Source organism: Phyllobates terribilis, unplaced genomic scaffold, assembly GCF_046119375.1.
Source record: "Phyllobates terribilis strain yellow unplaced genomic scaffold, ASM4611937v1 Scaffold_1__5_contigs__length_1240528914, whole genome shotgun sequence".
NCBI lineage: Eukaryota > Metazoa > Chordata > Amphibia > Anura > Dendrobatidae > Phyllobates > Phyllobates terribilis.
The window spans coordinates 620,654,655-620,676,666 of record NW_027362761.1 but is presented as its reverse complement, the minus strand read 5'-3'; the positions used below and the strand labels follow the sequence as shown (position 1 = coordinate 620,676,666).

Here is a 22,012-nt window from a genome sequence, read left to right as displayed (position 1 = left end):
AACGAGGCTACTGGTAACGAGGCTACTGGTAACGTGGCTCCTGGTAACGAGGTTCCTGGTAACGTGGCTAGTGTAACAGTTGTCACAAGCATGGCCATATCTTTCCACTGTCTGTGCACCTTAGCTCCACTGCAGTAAATGTTGGGAGCCTGTACTGGAAAAGCTCCTGACACATCCCGTATACAGTAAAACAGCATTTATTACTTAATCTGTCAGCCGTGCCATTGCCTTACTACTGTGTAACGAGGTTCCTGGTAACGAGGTTCCTGGTAACGAGGCTCCTGGTAACGTGGCTCCTGGTAACGAGGCTCCTGGTAACGAGGCTCCTGGTAATGAGGCTCCTGGTAACGAGGCTCCTGGTAACGAGGCTCCTGGTAACCTGGCTCCTGGTAACGAGGTTCCTGGTAACGTGGCTAGTGTAACAGTTGTCACAAGCATGGCCATATCTTTCCACTGTCTGTGCACCTTAGCTCCACTGCAGTAAATGTTGGGAGCCTGTACTGGAAAAGCTCCTGACACATCCCATATACAGTAAAACAGCATTTATTACTTAATCTGTCAGCCGTGCCATTGCCTTACTACTGTGTAACGAGGCTACTGGTAACGAGGCTACTGGTAACGTGGCTCCTGGTAACGTGGCTCCTGGTAACGAGGTTCCTGGTAACCTGGCTCCTGGTAACGAGGTTCCTGGTAACGTGGCTAGTGTAACAGTTGTCACAAGCATGGCCATATCTTTCCACTGTCTGTGCACCTTAGCTCCACTGCAGTAAATGTTGGGAGCCTGTACTGGAAAAGCTCCTGACACATCCCGTATACAGTAAAACAGCATTTATTACTTAATCTGTCAGCCGTGCCATTGCCTTACTACTGTGTAACGAGGTTCCTGGTAACGAGGTTCCTGGTAACGAGGTTCCTGGTAACGAGGCTCCTGGTAACGAGGTTCCTGGTAACGTGGCTCCTGGTAACGAGGCTCCTGGTAACGAGGCTCCTGGTAATGAGGCTCCTGGTAATGAGGCTCCTGGTAACGAGGCTCCTGGTAACGAGGCTCCTGGTAACCTGGCTCCTGGTAACAAGGTTCCTGGTAACGTGGCTAGTGTAACAGTTGTCACAAGCATGGCCATATCTTTCCACTGTCTGTGCACCTTAGCTCCACTGCAGTAAATGTTGGGAGCCTGTACTGGAAAAGCTCCTGACACATCCCGTATACAGTAAAACAGCATTTATTACTTAATCTGTCAGCCGTGCCATTGCCTTACTACTGTGACAGAATGTAAAGCACTGACTGATACCAGCGCGTCCTGTCATAGGAGCCACTGGTGGAACAAGTTCATGAAATGTCTTCCTCCTGAATCTTCCCCCCATCACCTGCGAGTGATATTACTGAGAAGTGGAATGAACCGCAGCAACTGAGCCACGAAGCGGAGACCCCGTAATGTTACAGAGCGGGGGGCAGAGTGCTGAGGAGCAGAGGGCAGGAAAGTCCCCACCACTCGGCTGACCCCATAACTGCAGAGTCCAGACCTCCTCTGGTGACATCAGCACAAACACTGCGCCCCCGCCGGGAGCTTCATGGCCAAGCAGCTGCCTGCAGCCGTACATCACCAAGGATAATGCCGAGGGTCAGATGGAGTGGTGTAAAGCCGCCACCACTGGACTCCAGAGCAGTGAGAATGTGCTCTGTGGAGTGACAAGACATCTGATGGAGGAGTCTGGCTTTAGTGAATGCCAAGGGAACGTAACCTGCCTGACTGCATTGTGCCCGCTATACAGATGGTGGAGGAGGATAATGCTATGGACAGATTTCTCAGGGGTCAAACTCGGCCACTTAGCTCCAGTGATGAGAAAACTTAATCTTCAGCACAAGAAATTGTGGACAATTGTAGCTTTCAGCTTTGTGGGAACGGTTTGGGGAAGGGTCTTTTCTGTTCTCTATGACTGTGCACAGTGCAAAAGGTCCATAAAGGCATTGTGGGGGAGTTTGGTGGAACATGACCGGCCACACAGAACCCGGACCCCAAACCCATAGGGATGAAGAGATTGTGAGCCCGGCATCCCTTCAACATCAGGGCCAGTCCTCACAAATGCATCTTCTGAATGAGGGAACAATTCCAATACACCCCTCCAAAATCTTGTAGAAATCCTTCCACAAGAGTGGGGGCTGTTATAGTAACAACAGGACTCCATATTAACAGATCTGGAGGGAGAATAGGAAGGCATAAAAGCTGGGCCGAATATGTGTGGGGGAGGAGCGGCACCTCGTTTTCTCAATACCTTGTACATCAAATGTATCCACGGGCCTCCATTCACAGAAAGGAGGCCAATAGAAGATTTCCTGACCTCCATAGGGCTGCTGTACGTCAAATGTATCCACAGGCCTCCATTCACAGAACGGAGGCCAATAGCAGATTTCCTGACCTCCATAGGGCTGCTGTACGTCACTTTACCCATCTTTGGAATAAAGTCAATTTTGCTTCCTTATGAAAGGACTTATTAACTTGCACTATTTTTACTTTAAAGGGGTATTCTGAAGTTGTCTCTTGAGCAGTTAATAGCTCTGCAGGCTCTTTACTTCCTGGTTTCTTAGGGGGGCCGGCGTACCTCAAGTAGTTTGATTCGGATATTACTGTTAGTGATTCCACCTCATCAGGAAGCCTCAGGTCCGGGAGGGCACACAGACGCTGGGCATTGGTGCAACTTCCTCAAGGACACGTGGAACTGTGAGGACTTGGACAAACAGCAATCTCAGGAGCAGTAGACCAAATGAAGCGGACTACAGCAGGGATGAATGCAAGGTCCAGGGAGATGATGTCATGGACCCGCACCGACCAAGCTGCAAAACGCCACATGGAGCACAGCAGATGGCAGCAGAACCAAGTGAAGGAAGTGGAGCCCAGGATCAGTGTGTAACAACTACACATTCATGGTCTGTCAGTGCTTGTTCTGAGTCAACATTGCTCTATCAGGAAAGTGAGAGTGGTGCTTAGCAGATGGGTATATTTAGAACTGCTCTGGAAAGCTCAAATGCTAAGTGCTAGGGGATTGTGGATCTACAGGACTGATAAGAGGCCTGTCAGGAGCTGATAGAGGTACAGTGGTGTTCAGAAGTCCCACATAGTCTTGAAGAAAGCTATATCTATAATACTTCTGCATCTCCTCAATGAAGCTGGTGAAACATGTAATTTCTCCTTTTTGAATGTACCAAGTGTATGAATTGTTATTGTATCTGCATGTTTGATCGTTTTTTACAGCCTAACCTTATCTACACCAGTAAAGTGTGTAGAGCAGTGAACAGATTTGGATGTTCATCCATTTCCAGTGCAAGTTCACAGACTTACATGTTAGTTTTTAATATTTATATCTTTTTATTTAATTAAAGGCCCTGAAAAGGGCTTTTAAGTCCATCTTTAGCTTTTGATACTTTATTGGCCAGCCTTTGCTCTTGAGGACCACCTTGCATCTCTGTGGGATTGAGTGAACAAGCTTCTGCAGATGTTTGTGAGTGATGATCTTGTTCCAGGCCGGCATCAGAGCCTCAATCAACTCACGCTTGGTCCTTGGCTGTTTTCTAGATATCTCTAATGATACCTGGTGCCACAAATTCTCAATTGGATTGAGGTCCAGGGACTGAGCTCGCGTGTCCATAGTAGCCACCATGATCTCTTTTGCCACTCCCTTGCTGTCTTAGCTCTGTGACCAGGAGCATTATCATCCTGGAAGTTGTAATCCTCTGAAAACAGGTGTTGAGCAGAAGGCAGCATGTTCTTATGAAGGAGGGCTATGTATTTTTTTGCATTAACCATACCCTCCACTACACCATTGGCTGCAATACAGCCCCAGACCATTACTTTCATTGGACGTTTCACAAAGAAGCTCCAACACTCTGGCTTGTAGTCTTCATGTGGGAAACGTCTCACATAAGGCTTGCCATTATTTCCCAAAATGCAAAAAATGCTTTCATCACTAAATAGTACATTTTCCCACTCCCCTTTTTTCCATTTTGAATATTTCGATGCTTTTGTATGGCTGTCATCAATGGCTTCTTTTGGGCCTTACACCCTCTAAATCCTGCTTCCAATAGTCTCTTCCTAACAGTTGATGTTGCTACCTCAACATTGCATTTTTCTTGCCATTCTCGCAGAAGCTTTCGATTTGCAGGGGATGTTCTTCGTAGTCTATCCTCCCTCCTTTGACTTTCTGGGATGTCCAGATCTGGGCCAGTCTCGAGTTATTCCAAGCTGCTTATGTGTCTGCAAAATTCTTACAACTGTACTGATTACAGCCAACCTTCCTTGGAATGTGCCGGAGTAACCCTCTTCCCGCAGTATCACAACTCAGGATCCCCCACTGCCAAAAATCTGAAGGCTCCCATCATAATCAGCTCTCTTCCCTAGACTGATCAACAAATAAGAGAAACAGAGATTAAAGCAGCAGATGGGATGCAATGTTATTGGCTACCACCTCCAGCTTATGATTGGTCACATCCAGCTTATGATTGGTCACACCAGCATCTGTGATTGGCTAATTTTGGATCTGACTTTATCCAATATTTAGTTGTGCTTTTATTTCCCATATGGTTGCAAAACTTACAGGTAAAACTGCGTCAAAAGCTAAACATATTACAGGGAGAGAATGGAAAATTGAATTCTGAATGAACAAAACCATATAGAATGTTATATTCGCGCCAAAGATATTTAACAAAAAACATTTTTAAACTTGAAAAATCAATATATCCTACACCTGTGCTTTTAAACACCGCTGTAGGTGAGCAACTACGTGCTGCACAGAAATCAATGAGCTCAACAGAGGTGGCTGGGATTTTAAGAGTTAACTCGTCTCCTGGAATGTAACTACTTTTCTTGCTTGGCCAGGCTCTAGGGGTCAAGCTCCAAGGAAATCAGCTATACAATATGTAAGATAAAAGATCTTTTTCTAACCTTATTTTCCTATGGTCTGACTAAAGCAATTAAATAATAGGAGAATAACCTTTTAACTTTGAAGCCTAAGACAACATGTGCCAACCTATGCCTACAGTATATCTTTGACAGAATTCTTGAACGCAGTGTGAACACCCCTTAAGAGGTAAATGGAATTCATTTACATAAAAGACAAAAAGATGTACTGAAGGATGGGACATTACTTTCACTAATTAATTTATGACCTTTCTATCATTCTTATGTGGATGAAGGCCAGGGTCACCGATGACGGTGACAGAGATCCCAGCTGTTCCTCTTTATGCTGTTGTCACTGGAGGCATACATAAGTGGGATCAATCTGCCATGAGTACAATCCAATATTGCTCTAGGGGATGGACGTTTAGTGGGAGAAGATTCTGCAGAATAAATGAGGAGGTATTAGGCTATTTCTACACACTGTACAGGGACAATGTGTGTCGGACATTACAATAATTGTGTAACATTACAATCATTTTACTAGTTGTGAATAAGAGTTATAGGTATCTCTCTCCCACTTATTACTGTGACATATGGTGATCTCTCTCCCACTTGTGACAGAGATCTATGGGAATCTCTCTCTGTGAAGAGCTGGCCACTTACTAAAGATTATTGGACCAATGCACATTGAGAGGAGTCCATGGCTCTAAGGGATGCAGACTTTTTCCAGCACGGAGCACCGGTTCCGTCAATCTTATTGCTGTATTTTCTTAAGACATTCGCTTGCTCATCAGTTCAGCTTCAGGAATCAATGTTTCTATTTGGTTGGATCTTATGTATAAATAAGGCCAGACAGGAGATTGCTAAATGTAAAGCAATCATTCCATTAATCTCATCAGCAGCTCAACCTACAACCTCAGATCTTCACACTCCCGCTTGTGACTTTGACTTGAGGGTATCGCTTTCCCACTTGTTGTGATATATGGGGCCACTCTCCTACTTGTCTGACGTATGGGGGATCACTCTCCCACTTTTATTGTGACATACGGGAATTTTCCTTTTGTCTGGGGATAATGCAAATGAGGATCACTCTCCCACTTGTTACTGTTATATAGAGGGATTGCACTCTTAGTTGTGACTGTTCTTTTAGGTTGTTACTATGATGTTGGGGGTTTGCGCCCCTACTGCTGACCATAAGGTAAGCGGAACACTCTTCCACTGGTTATTGTGACCTAGGGGCTTTTCTCTCCACCCCACTTGTGATTGTGTCATAGGAAAATCAATCTCCTAATTGTGCAGGGGGAACTGTTCTTCCAGTTGTGACTGTGACGTGGGGGATTCTTTTCCGAGTTGTGGCTGTTACATGTGAAGATCATTCTGCTGGTTGTGACTGACGTAGGGAATTATTCTGTTGGTTGTGACTGACGTAGACCAGACTCTTGGTTGTGACTGGGACACACGAAGATTATTCTGCTGGTTGTGACTGTGACGTAGGGGGATCAATCTCCTGGTTGTGACTGTGACATACGAAGATTATTCTGCTGGTTGTGACTGTGACGTAGGGGGATCAGTCTCCTGGTTGTGACTGTGACACACGAAGATTATTCTGCTGGTTGTGACTGTGACGTAGGGGATCAGTCTCCTGGTTGTGACTGTGACATACGAAGATTATTCTGCTGGTTGTGACTGTGACGTAGGGGGATCAGTCTCCTGGTTGTGACTGTGACACACGAAGATTATTCTGCTGGTTGTGACTGTGACGTAGGGGATCAGTCTCCTGGTTGTGACTGTGACACATGGAGATCATTCTGCTGGTTGTGACTGTGATGTAGGGGATCAGTCTCCTGGTTGTGACTGTAACGTAAGGGGGTTTGTTCTCTTGGGTGTGATGTATACAGATAACTCTGGATGGGTCATTGATTCTAGAGATTTTTTCCATGTCCCTTATAGAGAGCATTCACCTGTCATGTATGGTGATACTCCTGCTCAGGATAATTTTCCCGGTTTTGGAAATTACATGTTGGGATAATTTTCCATGCTGTGCGGGACAGACTGATCCAGATAGTGTGATATTGGAGTGCTAAAAGCGGAGCTCTTTTTGAAGGGAGAGTTGCTTGTTCTGATGTCCGAGACTCCCTGGATAAGGAAGGAAGATAACATGAGGGATCACCACCAAATCTAACGAGGGTCACATCATAACCTAGGACTTACAGTGATTCTGTGCACATTCTCCATCCAGAAAGTCTTGGCCTGTTCCATCCTGTAATCATGTTCCTGTCAAGCATAAAATACAATAATCTGTTACACACACAAGCCGAATCTGCAGCCATGATGATGGTAAGGATCCGCTGATTACATCGGAGAAGTATACAGCGCCACGTACCATACTGGGATTGGGAGTCTTTGGTAAGAAACCCTCCACATGATAGTCTCTCATAGTCGTAGATTCTGTGACATTCATCTCCTCCGCTGGCGACCTCAGCTCTTCAAGGATGTCCTGACTGAAAGCAGAAAATGCAAGCCTCAAGACTTCATTCTCCCCTCTCTGGTGGGTACAGTACACTCGCACGTCTCTCCTCTCTGGTGGGTACAGTACACTCGCACGTCTCCCCTCTCTGGTGGGTACAGTACACTCGCACGTCTCCCCTCTCTGGTGGGTACAGTACACTCGCACGTCTCCCCTCTCTGGTGGGTACAGTACACTCGTACGTCTCCTCTCTCTCTGGTGGGTACAGTACACTCATACGTCTCCTCGCTCTCTGGTGGGTACAGTACACTCATACGTCTCCTCTTTCTCAGGTGGGTACAGTACTCTCACACGTCTCTTTTCACTGATGGGTGCAGTACACTCGCACGTCTCCTCTCTCTCTGGTGGGTACAGTACACTCGCACGTGTCCCCTCTCTGGTGGGTACAGTACACTCATACGTCTCCTCTCTCTCTGGTGGGTACAGTACACTCATACGTCTCCTCTCTCTCTGGTGGGTACAGTACACTCATACGTCTCCTCTCTCTCTGGTGGGTACAGTACACTCATACGTCTCCTCTCTCTCTGGTGGGTACAGTACACTCATACGTCTCCTCTTTCTCAGGTGGGTACAGTACTCTCACACGTCTCTTTTCACTGATGGGTGCAGTACACTCGCACGTCTCCTCTCTCTCAGGTGGGTACAGTACACTCGCACGTCTCCCCTCTCTGGTGGGTACAGTACACTCGCACGTCTCCTCTCTCTCAGGTGGGTACAGTACACTCGCACGTCTCCCCTCTCTGGTGGGTACAGTACACTGGCACATCTCCCCTCTCTGGTGGGTACAGTACACTCATACGTCTCCTCTCTCTCTGGTGGGTACAGTACACTCAAGTCTCCCCTCTCTGGGTACAATACACTCGCGAGTCTCCTCTCTCTCTGGTGGGTACAGTACACTCAAGTCTCCCCTTTCTGGTGGGTACAGTACACTCGCGAGTCTCCTCTCTCAGGTGGGTACAGTACACTCATACGTCTCCTCTTTCTCAGGTGGGTACAGTACTCTCACACGTCTCTTTTCACTGATGGGTGCAGTACACTCGCACGTCTCCTCTCTCTCAGGTGGGTACAGTACACTCGCACGTCTCCTCTCTCTCAGGTGGGTACAGTACACTCGCACGTCTCCCCTCTCTGGTGGGTACAGTACACTCGCACATCTCCCCTCTCTGGTGGGTACAGTACACTCGCACATCTCCCCTCTCTGGTGGGTACAGTACACTCGCACATCTCCCCTCTCTGGTGGGTACAGTACACTCGCACATCTCCCCTCTCTGGTGGGTACAGTACACTCATACGTCTCCTCTCTCTCTGGTGGGTACAGTACACTCATACGTCTCCCCTCTCTGGTGGGTACAGTACACTCGCGAGTCTCCTCTCTCTGGTGGGTACAGTACACTCGCACGTCTCCCCTCTCTGGTGGGTACAGTACACTCGCACGTTTCCTCTCTCTCTGGTGGGTACAGTACACTCATACGTCTCCTCTCTCTCTGGTGGGTACAGTACACTCATACGTCTCCTCTCTCTCTGGTGGGTACAGTACACTCATACGTCTCCTCTTTCTCAGGTGGGTACAGTACTCTCACACGTCTCTTTTCACTGATGGGTGCAGTACACTCGCACGTCTCCGCTCTCTCTGGTGGGTACAGTACACTCGTACGTCTCCTCTCTCTCAGGTGGGTACAGTACACTCGCACGTCTCCCCTCTCTGGTGGGTACAGTACACTCATACGTCTCCTCTCTCTCTGGTGGGTACAGTACACTCATACGTCTCCTCTCTCTCTGGTGGGTACAGTACACTCATACGTCTCCTCTCTCTCTGGTGGGTACAGTACACTCATACGTCTCCTCTTTCTCAGGTGGGTACAGTACTCTCACACGTCTCTTTTCACTGATGGGTGCAGTACTCTCACACGTCTCTTTTCACTGATGGGTGCAGTACACTCGCACGTCTCCTCTCTCTCAGGTGGGTACAGTACACTCGCACATCTCCTCTCTCTCAGGTGGGTACAGTACACTCGCACATCTCCCCTCTCTCAGGTGGGTACAGTACACTCGCACATCTCCCCTCTCTGGTGGGTTCAGTACACTCGCACGTCTCCTCTCTCTGGTGGGTACAGTACACTCGCACATCTCCCCTCTCTGGTGGGTACAGTACACTCGCACGTCTCCTCTCTCTCTGGTGGGTACAGTACACTCGCACATCTCCCCTCTCTGGTGGGTACAGTACACTCGCACGTCTCCTCTCTCTCAGGTGGGTACAGTACACTCGCACGTCTCCTCTCTCTCAGGTGGGTACAGTACACTCGCACGTCTCCCCTCTCTGGTGGGTACAGTACACTGGCACATCTCCCCTCTCTGGTGGGTACAGTACACTCATACGTCTCCTCCCTCTCTGGTGGGTACAGTACACTCGCGAGTCTCCTCTCTCTCTGGTGGGTACAGTACACTGGCACATCTCCCCTCTCTGGTGGGTACAGTACACTCATACGTCTCCTCTCTCTCTGGTGGGTACAGTACACTCAAGTCTCCCCTTTCTGGTGGGTACAGTACACTCGCGAGTCTCCTCAGGTGGGTACAGTACACTCATACGTCTCCTGTTTCTCAGGTGGGTACAGTACTCTCACACGTCTCTTTTCACTGATGGGTGCAGTACACTCGCACGTCTCCTCTCTCTCAGGTGGGTACAGTACACTCGCACGTCTCCTGTCTCTCAGGTGGGTACAGTACACTCGCACGTCTCCCCTCTCTGGTGGGTACAGTACACTCGCACATCTCCCCTCTCTGGTGGGTACAGTACACTCATACGTCTCCTCTCTCTCTGGTGGGTACAGTACACTCATACGTCTCCTCTCTCTCTGGTGGGTACAGTACACTCATAAGTCTCCCCTCTCTGGTGGGTACAGTACACTCGCACATCTCCCCTCTCTCTGGTGGGTACAGTACACTCATAAGTCTCCCCTCTCTGGTGGGTACAGTACACTCTCACATCTCCCCTCTCTGGTGGGTACAGTACACTCATACGTCTCCTCTTTCTCAGGTGGGTACAGTACTCTCACACGTCTCTTTTCACTGATGGGTGCAGTACACTCGCACGTCTCCTCTCTCTCAGGTGGGTACAGTACACTCGTACGTCTCTTTTCACTGGTGGGTGCAGTACACTCAAAACCATAAAGCAGTAGCTTTTTTGTGTCTTTTGTATCTCTTGTATATACAAAGAGCCAATTGTCCAAGTGTTGGGCTGTAATGGGAAGCAGACCTGGAGGCTCCACACAGACGGCACTACATCCGGATGTAGGAGCGGGGGAGGGAAGGGCGCGTGTGCACAGCTGCTGCGCATAGCATTCACTATACAGTATGTCCTGGAGTGTGAAGACGCCAGACTGTGCACGATGAGAAAACCCTTCAGACCCATGTACCTGTATGTAAAGTCATTTCAATATATATAGTCACACACCCGTGATAAACAGATGAAGTATATTACAGTAGGAGGTACAGAACAGACCAAAAGTTTGGACACACCTTCTCATTTAAAGATTTTTCTGTATTTTCATGACTATGAAAATTGTACATTCACACTGAAGGCATCAAAACTATGAATTACCACATGTGGAATTATATACTGTACAAAAAAGTGTGAAACAACTGAAAATATGTCTTATATTCTAGGGTCTTCACAGTAGCCACCTTTTGCTTTGATGACTGCTTTGCACACTCTTGGCATTCTCTTGATGAGCTTCAAGAGGTAGTCACCGGAAATGGTCTTCCAACAATCTTGAAGGAGTTCCCAGAGATGCTTAGCACTTGTTGGCCCTTTTGCCTTCACTCTGCGGTCCAGCTCACCCCAAACCATCTCGATAGGGTTCAGGTCTGGTGACTGTGGAGGCCAGGTCATCTGGCGTAGCCCCCCATCACTCTCCTTCTTGGTCAAATAGCCCTTACACAGCCTGGAGGTGTGTTTGGGGTTATTGTCCTGTTGAAAAATAAATGATGGTCCAACTAAACGCAAACCGGATGGAATAGCATGCCGCTGCAAGATGCTGTGGTAGCCATGCTGGTTCAGTATGCCTTCAATTTTGAATAAATCCCCAACAGTGTCACCAGCAAAGCCCCCCCGACACCATCACACCTCCTCCTCCATGCTTCACGGTGGGAACCAGGTATGTAGAGTCCATCCGTTCACCTTTTCTGCGTCGCACAAAGACACGGTGGTTGGAACCAAAGATGTCAAATTTGGACTCATCAGACCAAAGCAGATTTCCACTGGTCTAAGATCCATTCCTTGTGTTCTTTAGCCCAAACAAGTCTCCTCTGCTTGTTGCCTGTCCTTAGCAGTGGTTTCCTAGCAGCTATTTTACCATGAAGGCCTGCTGCACAAAGTCTCCTCTTAACAGTTGTTGTAGAGATGTGTCTGCTGCTAGAACTCTGTGTGGCATTGACCTGGTCTCTAATCTGAGCTGCTGTTAACCTGCGATTTCTGAGGCTGGTGACTCGGATAAACTTATCCTCAGAAGCAGAGGTGACTCTTGGTCTTCCTTTCCTGGGGCGGTCCTCATGTGAGCCAGTTTCTTTGTAGCGCTTCATGGTTCTTGCAACTGCACTTGGGGACACATTCAAAGTTTGCCCAATTTTTCGCACTGACTGACCTTCATTTCTTAAAGTAATGATGGCCACTCGTTTTTCTTTACTTAGAATTTGTATTATGGCAAGAAAAAAGCAGCTAACAGTCTATTCAGTAGGACTATCCGCTGTGTATCCACCAGACTTCTGCACAACACAACTGATGGTCCCAACCCCATTTATAAGGCAAGAAATCCCACTTATTAAACCTGACAGGGCACACCTGTGAAGTGAAGACCATTTCCGGTGACTACCTCTTGAAGCTCATCAAGAGAATGCCAAGACTGTGCAAAGCTGTCATCAAAGCAAAAGGTGGCTACTGTGAAGAACCTAGAATATAAGACATATTTTCAGTTGTTTCACACTTTTTTGTTAAGTATATAATTCCACATGTGGTAATTCATAGTTTTGATGCCTTCAGTGTGAATGTACAATTTTCATAGTCATGAAAATACAGAAAAATCTTTAAATGAGAAGGTGTGTCCAAACTTTTAGTCTGTACTGTACATGATGACATCATACACAGGGATGGAGTATATTACAGTAGGGGTACATGAGAACATCACACATCTGATACAGGGATGGAGTATATTACAGTAGGGGTACATGATGATATCACACACCTATGATTCAGAGATGGAGTATGTCAGGAAAATATTAATGTCCGGGACATATTAACAGAATATTAGCCCCTTCTCCCATGCCCTCTCCTGTAGTGCTTATCCAGAGATGACAATTATACAGTGTCTTATTGCAAATTATCACCACTAGTCAGCACTGAGCTTTCTCAATCTGCTCAGCACAAAAGCCCCAATTAGCACACGCCTGAGAAATAGCTTATGCAAACAATGCCAGCCAAGGAGTGTTGTAACTTTGTTAGGAAGCAACCATCTTGTCTCTGAAAAACGCAGGAGGTAATTAAAACGCTGGCTTGCACTAATTTGAGTGTAACTGTTGAAGCTGCTTCCCGAGCCTCAAAGGGAAATTTGCAGACAAACTGACTCCGATATAAACTATTAAATATTAGGAGTTCCATACATCCGACAGTACCGGGACCCATATGTGTAGTGACCAAATCAGCCCAGGAATGTATAGGTAGTTTTCCAGGGCTGTAAGCAAAATCAGGGAGCTGTAGCGCAAAAACACCAGAATAGCAGACTGCAGCTATGTGATGTGTGGTCTCTAAATAAAGATAAAATCATAAGGGAAAAAATGGCGTAGTTTGCAAGCGCCTGCGATCAACGAGCGATGAGTTATTGCAGAAGTTAGCGTTTTTAATAAAAATGTACAGGCTGGAGACCGGCCCACATGATGTCACCACAAGGGGCGTGTGGCCAGATCTCCCCTTAGGTACATATAAGAGAACTCATGGACAGTACAGAAGCACTCATTGCCAGGGGGAAATAAGAATTATAAGCAACGAGTCCTGTTCAATAACAGCATATTACATCTGGAGAGTCCCTCCTCCACCTATATTGAATAGTCTCCGTGATCGTATAGTCTAAGTTATCTTCTTTTTACTCTGCTTATTTTACGTAACTGCGTATGTATTTTAATGTCTCCTTTGTACCATCCTTGTATATATTTTTCCTAAACACTGCCTCCCTTTTGGATTAAATATAAAATTTAATAGTCCCGTTTCCTTTGTTCTGTAATCGTTCCCTTCCTCGAAGCCATATACGGTACCAAAACACAGGTGTCTGGCCAGGCCTGTATTATATTTCAAACTGGGTCGGTGGTGGCAGAGAATAATAATAATTGGGCTATCGTGAAGCTGACAGTGACCGTACGGAGGGCGTTAAACACGGATTCCAGGCTTTGAAGCCCAGGGTGTTAAGCCATACGCTCACTGGTTGCTTACCGATACCTACGTAGAGAGTAGTCTGGATCGGGTGCTCGTGACTACAGACGAGATACGGACAGCGTGACGGCACGGTGAGATATTGCGTGATCTCCGCGGTGTCGTCTCGCCTGTGTGTTGGAATTCCTGACACAGGGATGGAGTATATTACAGTAGAGGTACATGATGACATCACACACCTCTGACACAGGGATGGAGTATGTTACAGTAGGGGTACATGATGACATCACACACCTCTGATACAGGGATGGAGTATGTTACAGTAGGGTTACATGATGACATCACACACCTGATACAGGGATGGAGTATGTTACAGCATTGTGGGATACTTGGTGGACTGCACTAACCTGAACTTGTGATAGAGAAGTTTCCGAATCTTTTCCTCCTTCAGGCCTGTGAATGAAGATGAATAAGTAAAACAGAGACCATTTCACAAGTCTCAAATGCCCTGGCACTGATCATGTACCTATACGCTGCTGGCCATAGTCGGATCCTGGCTTCTTGTATGAATCCTGGTGTGTTGTAGACATGTCCGCAAGCAGAAGAGTGCTCAATATACCCTTGTGTCCGTGTCTGTGGGCTTGTCCCTCTATTGTCAGTCCCAGGCCAGAAGGGACAGCATCCAAGCTTGCTGTAGCTCTCTATAACCGGAGAAAGGCGGAAGGAACGGGTCATAAGAAAGCACTACATTATTCAGTAGCATCGAACACCAGATATGAGGACAGTCACCACCGCTGCTGCCAATATGCCGGCTTGAGCCCAATGGGAGACATCAGAGAGGAATAAGTGGCCTTAATCATCTAACGCTAAAAAGTTTTTGTTGAGTTCAGCAGAAAAATCGATATCAAAACAGCGGCTAGTTTTCTCCTGTCGCTTCAGGTATTTTCTCTACAGCTTATTATAATGCAATTACTGTAGGGAGATCGAGGGCAGCCCCAGCGCCAGGTGGATCGAGGGCAGCCCCAGCGCCAGGTGGATCGAGGGCAGCCCCAGCGCCAGGTGGATCGAGGGCAGCCCCAGCGCCAGGTGGATCGAGGGCAGCCCCAGCACCCACAGTACACAGGGAATACCTAAAAGACCCGCCATATAAAGGTTACATGCCGTATGACCCACAATATACAGGGAATACCCACAAGACCCGTCACATACAAGTTACACCTCGCAAGATCCACCATATACAGGGAAAACTCCCACACGACCCGCTGTATACAGGTTACACCTCACAAAATCCAGAGAATATAGAGAACACCCCACAACACCCACCGTATACAGTTACACCTCGCAAGACACACCATATACAGGGAAAACCCCACAAGACCCGCCTTATGCAGAGAACACCCCGCAAGAGTCACAGTATACAAGGAATAACTCACAAGACCAACCAGGTACAGGGAATACCCCACAAGACCTGCCATGTACAGGGAATACCCCACAAGACCTGCCATGTACAGGGAATACCCCACAAGACCTGCCATGTACAGAGAATAATCCACAAGACCTGCCATGTACAGGGAATACCCCACAAGACCTGCCATGTACAGGGAATAATCCACAAGAGCAGCCATGTACAGGGAATACCCCACAAGTGCTGCCATGTACAGGGAATACCCCTCAAGACCTGCCTAATCTACATGGATCACAATAGGCCCTGAGCGTGCGCCACAAAATGGGGACTAATCAATCCTGCAAAAATATCAGCACAATAAAACAACAGAGCCAGCAAACTACAGCGTGACACCCTGAAGACACGAGCCAGCAAACTACAGCGTGACACCCAGAAGACACGAGCCAGCAAACTATAGCGTGACACCCAGAAGACACGAACCAGCAAACTACAGCGTGACACCCAGAAGACACGAGCCAGTAAACTACAGCGTGACACCCAGAAGACACGAGCCAGTAAACTACAGCGTGACACCCAGAAGACACGAGCCAGCAAACTACAGCGTGACACCAAGAAGACACGAGCCAGCAAACTACAGCGCGAGACCCAGAAGACACGAGCCAGCAAACTACAGCGCGAGACCCAGAAGACACGAGCCAGCAAACTACAGCGCGAGACCCAGAAGACACGAGCCAGCAAACTACAGCGTGACACCCAGAAGACACGAGCCAGCAAACTACAGCGTGACACCCAGAAGACACGAGCCAGTAAACTACAGCGTGACATCCAGAAGACACGAGCCAGCAAACTACAGGACGACACCCAAAAGACACGAACCAGCAAACTACAGGACGACACCCAGAAGACACGAACCAGCAAACTACAGGACGACACCCAGAAGACACGAACCAGCAAACTACAGGACGACACCCAGAAGACACAAGCCAGCAAACTACAGGACGACATCCAAAAGACACGAACCAGCAAACTACAGGACGACACCCAGAAGACACGAACCAGCAAACTACAGGACGACACCCAGAAGACACGAACCAGCAAACTACAGGACGACACCCAGAAGACACGAACCAGCAAACTACAGCGTGACACCCAGAAGACACAAGCTAGCAAACTACAGCGTGACACCCAGAAGACACAAGCCAGCAAACTACAGTGACACCCAGAAGACACAAGCCAACAAACTACAGCGCGACACCCTGAAGACACGAGCCAGCAAACTACAGCATGACACCCAGAAGGCACGAGCCAGCAGAGAGAGATGATCACGAGGACATGGAGCAGACAGAGCCAGCCAAAAGACCGCATAGCATAGGGAGATGGCCACAAAAACGCAGAGCAGAGAGAGATGACCACGAGGACATGGAGCGGACAGAGCCAACAATGAAGAAGTGGAGCATAGGAAAGCAGCCACAAAGACGCGGACAGAGGGAGACGACCATGAAGACGTGGTGCGGAGAGAGCCAGCCATGAGACGGAGCAGAGGGAGGAAACAACGAAGACGCAGAGTAGAGGAAGACAGCCACAAGGACAAGAAGCAAAGAGAACGAAACCACAAGGAGGCAGAACAGGGTGAGACAGTGACAAGGCCACAAGCATGCAACGCAGCACTGGAAGACCCAGCTATGAGAACGCAGAGAAGATGTGGCAGAGGGAAAACCGGCCACGAGGACACAGAGAGAATGCGGCAGAGGGAGAACCGGCCACGAGGACGCAGAGAAGATATGGCAGAGGGAGAACCTGCCACGAGGACGCAGAGAGAATACGGCAGAGGGAGAAGCGGCCACGAGGACTCAGAGAGAATGTGGCAGAGGGAGAACCGGCCACGAGGACACAGAGAAGATGTGGCAGAGGGAGAACCGGCCACAAGGACACAGAAAAGATGTGGCGGAAAGAGAACCGGCCACAAGGACGCAGAGAGAATGCGGCAGAGGGAGAACCGGCCACGAGGACGCAGAGAAGATATGGCAGAGGGAGAACCGGCCACGAGGACGCAGAGAGAATGCGGCAGATGGAGAACCTGCCACGAGGACGCAGAGAGAATGTGGCAGAGGGAGAACCGGCCACGAGGACACAGAGAAGATGTGGCAGAAAGAGAACCGGCCACGAGGACACAGAGAAGATGTGGCAGAAAGAGAACCGGCCACGAGGACGCAGAGAGAATGCGGCAGAGGGAGAACCGGCCACGAGGACGCAGAGAAGATATGGCAGAGGGAGAACCTGCCACGAGGACGCAGAGAGAATGCGGCAGAGGGAGAAGCGGCCACGAGGACGCAGAGAGAATGTGGCAGAGGGAGAACCGGCCACGAGGACACAGAGAAGATGTGGCAGAAAGAGTACCGGCCACGAGGACGCAGAGAATGCGGCAGAGGGAGAACCTGCCACGAGGACGCAGAGGGAGAACCGGCCACGAGGACGCAGAGAAGATATGGCAGAGGGAGAACCGGCCACGTGGACGCAGAGAAGATATGGCAGAGGGAGAACCGGCCACGTGGACGCAGAGAAGATGTGGCAGAGGGAGAACCAGCCACAAGGACGCAGAAAAGATGTGGCAGAGGGAGAACCGGCCACGAGACACAGAGAAGATGTGGCAGAGAGAGAGCCGGCCATGAGGGCGCAGAGAGAATGCGGCAGAGGGAGAACCTGCCACGAGGATGCAGAAAAGATGTGGCAGAGGGAGAACCGGCCACGAGGACGCAGAGAAGATGTGGCAGAGGGAGAACCGGCCACGAGGACGCAGAGAAGATGTGGCAGAGAGAAAACCAGCCACGAGGACGCAGAGAAGATGTGGCAGAGAGAGAACCGGCCACGAGGACGCAGAGAAGATGTGGCAGAGAGAGAACCGGCCACGAGGACGCAGAGAAGATGTGGCAGAGAGAGAACCGGCCACGAGGACGCAGAGAAGATGTGGCAGAGAGAGAACCGGCCACGAGGACGCAGAGAAGATGTGGCAGAGAGAGAACCGGCCACGAGGACGCAGAGAAGATGTGGCAGAGAGAACCGGCCACGAGGACGCAGAGAAGATGTGGCAGAGAGAACCGGCCACGAGGACGCAGCAGAGTCATAGTGGTCAGCCTCTGGTCAATCACGCACCCTCGCACTACATCATCATGTATAAATATACATGTAGCGTTATTGCTGATGAATGTAAAGAACTAAATAATGTTTATAATTCACCAAGCAGGATTAGAGACAAGCCGCTCATAGAGGCCGATAGTGATCGCTGTGTTGGGGGTCCAGTTATTGGAAGGTAACAGTGGGGGTCGCAGTGAGCGCACACACATCGCTGGCATGGAGATATGGACAATCACTCACCTCCTCCTGCCAGTTCCTCAGCAGACAGGGGCTGCGGGAGACGCGGGGGCTGCGAGACGGCTCCATATCGGATCTGAAGAGACCGGAGAGGAGGAAAGTAATCATAACACGAAGAAAAAGACGACACGGACCATGCTGACACTGTACAATACGGTGGGTCGGTAATGGCGGTGTGCCATAGAGAGGTATGCAGCAGCGATGCCGGTAGTGACGGGGCGATGCCGGTAGTGACCACACAATGACGCCCGCCGTCCGGCACACACACCACAGTGACGCCCGCCGTCCGGCACACACGCCACAGTGACGCCCGCCGTCCGGCACACACGCCACAGTGACGCCCGCCGTCCGGCACACACGCCACAGTGACGCCCGCCGTCCGGCACACACGCCACGGTGACGCCCGCCGTCCGGCACACACGCCACGGTGACGCCCGCCGTCCGGCACACACGCCACGGTGACGCCCGCCGTCCGGCACACACGCCACGGTGACGCCCGCCGTCCGGCACACACGCCACGGTGACGCCCGCCGTCCGGCACACACGCCACAGTGACGCCCGCCGTCCGGCACACACGCCACAGTGACGCCCGCCGTCCGGCACACACGCCACAGTGACGCCCGCCGTCCGGCACACACGCCACGGTGACGCCCGCCGTCCGGCACACACGCCACGGTGACGCCCGCCGTCCGGCACACACGCCACGGTGACGCCCGCCGTCCGGCACACACGCCACGGTGACGCCCGCCGTCCGGCACACACGCCACGGTGACGCCCGCCGTCCGGCACACACGCCACGGTGACGCCCGCCGTCCGGCACACACGCCACGGTGACGCCCGCCGTCCGGCACACACGCCACAGTGACGCCCGCAGAGCGCGGTGTCTGCGCCATTATCCTCTATGGCAGTTCAGCGCTTCTCCTCCGTACACAGCTATCTGGGGGATTGCGGCTGTTGCTCGGTTCCGTCCCGGCGGCGGCTCGGCCTGTGACTCTGTTACCGGCTCCTCGGCTCGGTCGTCTCCCAGCTCTGCTCTCTCCGGCGGCTTGTTTGGTCTCCTTGGTAACTGACAATTGCAGGAGGCGTGTCCTTTACAACAGCCAATCAGGGCAGGAAACCGACAGCGCGGGAACTGAAACGTGAACACGTGACAGTTACTATAGTTACCTCCGCCCGCTCCGCCATCCTCCTCTCTCCGCTCAGCCTATCTCCTCACGGTCCTCCGCCCGTCTCCTCCACACCTCGCTCTGCTCTTCCGCCCGTCTCCTCCACACCTCGCTCCGCCGCCCGTCTCCTCAGCACCTCGCTCTGCTCCTCCGCCCGTCTCCTCCACACCTCGCTCCGCCGCCCGTCTCCTCCGCACCTCCGCCCGTCTCCTCCACACCTCGCTCTGCTCCTCCGCCCGTCTCCTCCACACCTCGCTCTGCTCCTCCGCCCGTCTCCTCCACGCCCGTCTCCTCCACACCTCGCTCTGCTCCTCTGTCTTCGGTATCTTATTCCGCTCCCTGTCCATCTTCTCCACCTACTGTGCGTCCTCCTGCACATCCAGGCGCATCTTGCCCTCTCCTCCGTCCGTCTCCTCCCTATACCTCAGCTGCTTCCTCCTCCATCTTATGTATCTCTGCTCCCCCTACCAGACTTCACCCTAATCTCACACCTATCAGCTCCTGACCTTCATGCCCCCATTGTCCATCCCCTCCACTATTCTATCTAATCCCCATCCATCTCCTCCACTTCTTGTACCTAATCTCCCTTCCCCCGTCCCATCTCCTCCACTTCTTGTACCTAATCTCCCTTCCCCCGTCCCATCTCCTTCACTTCTTGTACCTAATCTCCCTTCCCCCGTCCCATCTCCTCCACTTCTTGTACCTAATCTCCCTTCCCCCGTCCCATCTCCTCCACTTCTTGTACCTAATCTCCCTTCCCCCGTCCCATCTCCTCCACTTCTTGTACCTAATCTCCCTTCCCCCGTCCCATCTCCTCCACTTCTTGTACCTAATCTCCCTTCCCCCGTCCCATCTTCACTTCTTGTACCTAATCTCCCTTCCCCCGTCCCATCTCCTTCACTTCTTGTACCTAATCTCCCTTCCCCCGTCCCATCTTTCACTTCTTGTACCTAATCTCCCTCCATCCGTCCCATCTTTCACTTCTTGTACCTAATCTCCCTCCCCCGTCCCATCTCCTCCACTTCTTGTACCTAATCTCCCTTCCGCCGTCCCATCTCCTTCACTTCTTGTACCTAATCTCCCTTCCTCCGTCCCATCTCCTTCACTTCTTGTACCTAATCTCCCTTCCCCCGTCCCATCTCCTCCACTTCTTGTACCTAATCTCCCTTCCTCCGTCCCATCTCCTCCACTTCTTGTACCTAATCTCCCTCCCCGTCCCATCTCCTCTCCTCCACTTCTTAGACCTAATCTCCTACCCCTCGTCCCATCTCCTCCACTTCTTGTAACTAATCTCCCTTCCCATCTCCTCCACTTCTTGTACCTAATCTCCCTTCCTCCGTCCCATCTCCTTCACTTCTTGTACCTAATCTCCCTTCCCCCGTCCCATCTCCTCCACTTCTTGTACCTAATCTCCCTTCCTCCGTCCCATCTCCTCCACTTCTTGTACCTAATCTCCCTCCCCGTCCCATCTCCTCTCCTCCACTTCTTAGACCTAATCTCCTCCCCCTCGTCCCATCTCCTCCACTTCTTGTAACTAATCTCCCTTACCATCTCCTCCACTTCTTGTACCTAATCTCCCTTCCCCCGTCCCATCTCCTCCACTTCTTGTACCTAATCTCCCTTCCCCCGTCCCATCTCCTACACTTCTTGTACCTAATCTCCTTCCCCCGTCCCATCTCCTCCGCTTCTTGTACCTTTGCATCTACTCTCCCTCCAACCTCCAAGTGGCTGTCATATACCGACCTCCGGGCCCAGTCACTGCCGTTTTTGACCAAGTCTCCACTTGGCTTCTCCACTTTCTCTCTACTGACATTCCCATCATCATCATGGGTGACTTCAACACCCCCACTGACACCCAGCAGTCAGCAGCCTCCAAACTCCTGTCGCTTACCTCATCTTTTGGACTTACTCAATGGTCCTCCTCAGCCACCCACACAGACGGACATACATTGGACCTTATCTTCACCCGACTCTGCTCCCTATATAACCTCACTACCTCCTCTGTCCCTCTATATGACCACCATCTACTCACATTCTCATCCCTGTCCTCATCTGCCACCCATGTCCGGCAACTAGCACACCCCCGCAGAATCCTCGAACGTACGGACACACTCTCTGACTCTATTCTACCACTGGCATCCATATCCTCACTGCTATTCCTTTCTACAATGCCACTCTCGCATCAGCTATTGACTTGGTCACCCCTCTCATGCATGGCAGAGCGCGAAGGGTCAATAGACA

The 22,012-nt window shown here is 50.4% G+C and overlaps 1 protein-coding gene across 1 annotated transcript; it reads right to left on the bottom strand.

Moving 5' to 3' along the window:
- Positions 1–5,662: 5,662 nt before the first annotated feature.
- Positions 5,663–19,688, bottom strand: SPAG8 (sperm associated antigen 8). The gene is made up of 7 exons (XM_073684427.1): positions 19,535–19,688; positions 18,609–18,681; positions 14,358–14,532; positions 14,239–14,284; positions 7,273–7,390; positions 7,101–7,163; positions 5,663–7,025 (listed from the first exon to the last, which is right to left on the bottom strand). Exons 2-7 carry the CDS (start codon positions 18,672–18,674, stop codon positions 6,903–6,905), a joined length of 591 nt encoding a protein of 196 aa, XP_073540528.1. The 5' UTR covers positions 18,675–18,681; positions 19,535–19,688; the 3' UTR covers positions 5,663–6,902.
- Between the last annotated feature and the right edge of the window lie 2,324 nt (positions 19,689–22,012).

Excerpts from the sequence above, each read along its gene's own strand:
- SPAG8 (XM_073684427.1), bottom strand. The coding sequence starts at position 18,674 with ATGGAGCCGTCTCGCAGCCCCCGCGTCTCCCGCAGCCCCTGTCTGCTG. Across the intron at positions 14,285-14,357 it reads CTATGGCCAGCAGCGTATAG|GCCTGAAGGAGGAAAAGATT; the intron begins GTACATGATCAG and ends CTTCATTCACAG. Across the intron at positions 7,164-7,272 it reads AGACTCCCAATCCCAGTATG|GAACATGATTACAGGATGGA; the intron begins GTACGTGGCGCT and ends TATGCTTGACAG.